Source organism: Frankliniella occidentalis, unplaced genomic scaffold (genome assembly GCF_000697945.3).
Source record: "Frankliniella occidentalis isolate FOCC.00 unplaced genomic scaffold, Focc_3.1 Scaffold63, whole genome shotgun sequence".
NCBI lineage: Eukaryota > Metazoa > Arthropoda > Insecta > Thysanoptera > Thripidae > Frankliniella > Frankliniella occidentalis.
The window spans coordinates 1,367,793-1,369,951 of NW_026267193.1; the positions used below are offsets into that span (position 1 = coordinate 1,367,793).

Genomic DNA, 2,159 nt, shown 5'->3' on the forward strand with positions numbered 1-2,159 from the left:
AACACAAATGACTTTGATTTTACGAAGTGTGCAGAACGTTTCAATGTGTCGCAGTAGTTGGTAGGTCTAGTATCTCCCCTTCGCCGATATGATCGGCGGTTTGTGTTTGTTATTTTGTTGTATTTTCGGTGTTGTAAGTTTGAAAATAGAACTCAGCTATTTGCGTTCTCTAGACGTTTTTACGAAGCTTTTTGCTACTGAGTAAAAAATGGATGACGAAGCTGAGTGCTACAAACTATGGCGTGTGAAGAAAACTGTTATGCAGGTCAGCAAGCATTTCTAATCAGTTGTTAACTTACCGGTCTATGTTCCTAACCTTATTAATAGTGTTCTCATTTCTGCTTATTTCCGATATACCCATTTATTCTTACATTTTTTTTCAGCTATGCCATGATCGTGGTTATCTAGTTACTCAAGATGAACTTGACCAAACTTTAGAACAATTTAAGGAACAGTACGGTGATAAACCAAGGTAAGTTAACCTCGACCAATGCTGCAACGTTTTCTCAATTAGTTTGTGTGATAAATGTGAAGAAATTTCTTTTGTCCTTCAGTGAAAAGAGACCATCACGAGCTGATCTCATTGTGCTGGTTGCTCACAATGACGACCCTACAGGTACTACTGATGTGTGCTAACATTGTACTGACACACTCGAGGGTCTCTAAAAATCTCAAATTGAGCCTTACTAATTTGTTTCATTTATTTCAGACCAAATGTTTGTATTCTTTCCTGAAGAACCTAAAATTGGAATTAAAACGATCAAGACATATTGCCAGCGTATGCAGGAAGAAAATATTCACAGAGCCATGATAGTAGTTCAGCAGGGCATGACACCATCAGCTAAGCAGGTGACTGCATACCTGAGTGTTTTACTTTTACATGTCATTGTTAGAGTAACCATTATTCATTTTATTTTATTAAATTAATGTTTCAGTCTTTGGTGGACATGGCTCCAAAATACATTTTGGAGCAGTTTTTGGAATCGGAATTGCTAATCAACATTACTGAACATGAGCTAGTTCCTGAACATGTGGTTATGACACCCGAAGAAAAGCAAGAATTACTGTCCAGATAGTATCCTTTTGCTAGCGTTGTATTATTTTCTGTTTGAGTTTTTGAATTAGGTTTTTCAATATCTAATGCCGTTTTAACTTAACAATGCTTTGTGTGTTTGTGTGTGTTTGTTGCTTCCTTAACACAAGTTTTTAGCAAACTGAAGGAAAACATGCTGATGCGAATTCAAGCAGGAGATCCAGTTGCACGGTATTATGGACTGAAGAGAGGACAGGTATGCAGTGATTTTCAATTATTATACTGCCACGATATCCCAGTTATTGGTGATAAGGTTTAGGAATGGATTCATGGTATCAGGTAGACCCGTAGACCTGTTCACATTCCATCTATAGCCTATCTGCAGAGGTGGGCGGTCTCTTGGTACAACATTTGCACGTTTTACATTTCGTTGCCATGCAACTAGAAACACGGTGCACAATACATCAATGCTTATTATTATTATTTTTAGTCTGTCCTTAATTTGGTTCAGTAAATTGAAAGAAAATATGTTACCTCGTATCCAAACAGGAGATCCTATTTGTCGCTACTATGGCTTGAGAAGAGGCCAGGTAAAGTGGAGTGTCATTTGAGAAAACTTTTCTGAAAATTAACTTATAACATTACTGTTTGAACAGTTTGCTTCTATTAATTCTCATTGGTTCAATTGAAGAAATAAACTCACAAATTTCACACAGTGACTTGTGAAATACCAAGCTTTTGATTAACACAAAATTTTGAAATCAAGTTATTTTAGTTTTTGAGATGTACTTTTTTTTTTGCTGAGTTTCACTTACAACTTGCCTGTGTCCTACCCTGTGCCTATGTTTTAATCAATACTAGGCAGTTAAGATTTATTTTTTAAACGCTTAATTTATTTAGCTTTATTTACTTATTTTTTTTTTCATGAATAATTTGACAAAGTTACTTGCACCCTTGTCATACCTTCTCATTTCTTTGCAGGTTGTCAAAATTATTCGATCGTCGGAAACTGCTGGCCGTTACATCTCCTACAGACTTGTTTGCTGACAGCAAAAATTTTCTTTTGGATTCTCACGTCACCAACTCTCCTCACCAATTGTAAATTAAGATAAATATTTTGAGGTTG

The 2,159-nt window shown here is 35.9% G+C and overlaps 1 protein-coding gene across 3 annotated transcripts; it reads left to right on the plus strand.

The window, feature by feature from the left end:
• Window positions 1–90: 90 nt before the first annotated feature.
• Window positions 91–2,159, plus strand: LOC113209524 (DNA-directed RNA polymerases I, II, and III subunit RPABC1). Of its 3 annotated transcripts, XM_052268072.1 has the most exons (8): window positions 93–265; window positions 384–472; window positions 555–616; window positions 710–849; window positions 936–1,075; window positions 1,211–1,289; window positions 1,583–1,623; window positions 2,015–2,159. In XM_052268072.1, exons 1-7 carry the CDS (start codon window positions 209–211, stop codon window positions 1,610–1,612), a joined length of 597 nt encoding a protein of 198 aa, XP_052124032.1. In that variant the 5' UTR covers window positions 93–208; the 3' UTR covers window positions 1,613–1,623; window positions 2,015–2,159. The 3 variants fall into 3 exon arrangements, with proteins under 3 accessions (XP_026282867.1, XP_052124032.1, XP_026282866.1); XM_026427082.2 differs by lacking the exon at window positions 1,211–1,289 and having other exon boundaries at window positions 91–265; window positions 1,545–1,623; XM_026427081.2 differs by lacking the exon at window positions 1,583–1,623.

Bases quoted from the DNA above. Each gene is read 5' to 3' on its own strand.
- LOC113209524 (XM_026427082.2), top strand. From the start codon at position 209: ATGGATGACGAAGCTGAGTGCTACAAACTATGGCGTGTGAAGAAAACT. The intron at 473-554 runs GTAAGTTAACCT...TTTGTCCTTCAG, and splicing joins CAGTACGGTGATAAACCAAG to TGAAAAGAGACCATCACGAG. The intron at 617-709 runs GTACTACTGATG...CATTTATTTCAG, and splicing joins TCACAATGACGACCCTACAG to ACCAAATGTTTGTATTCTTT.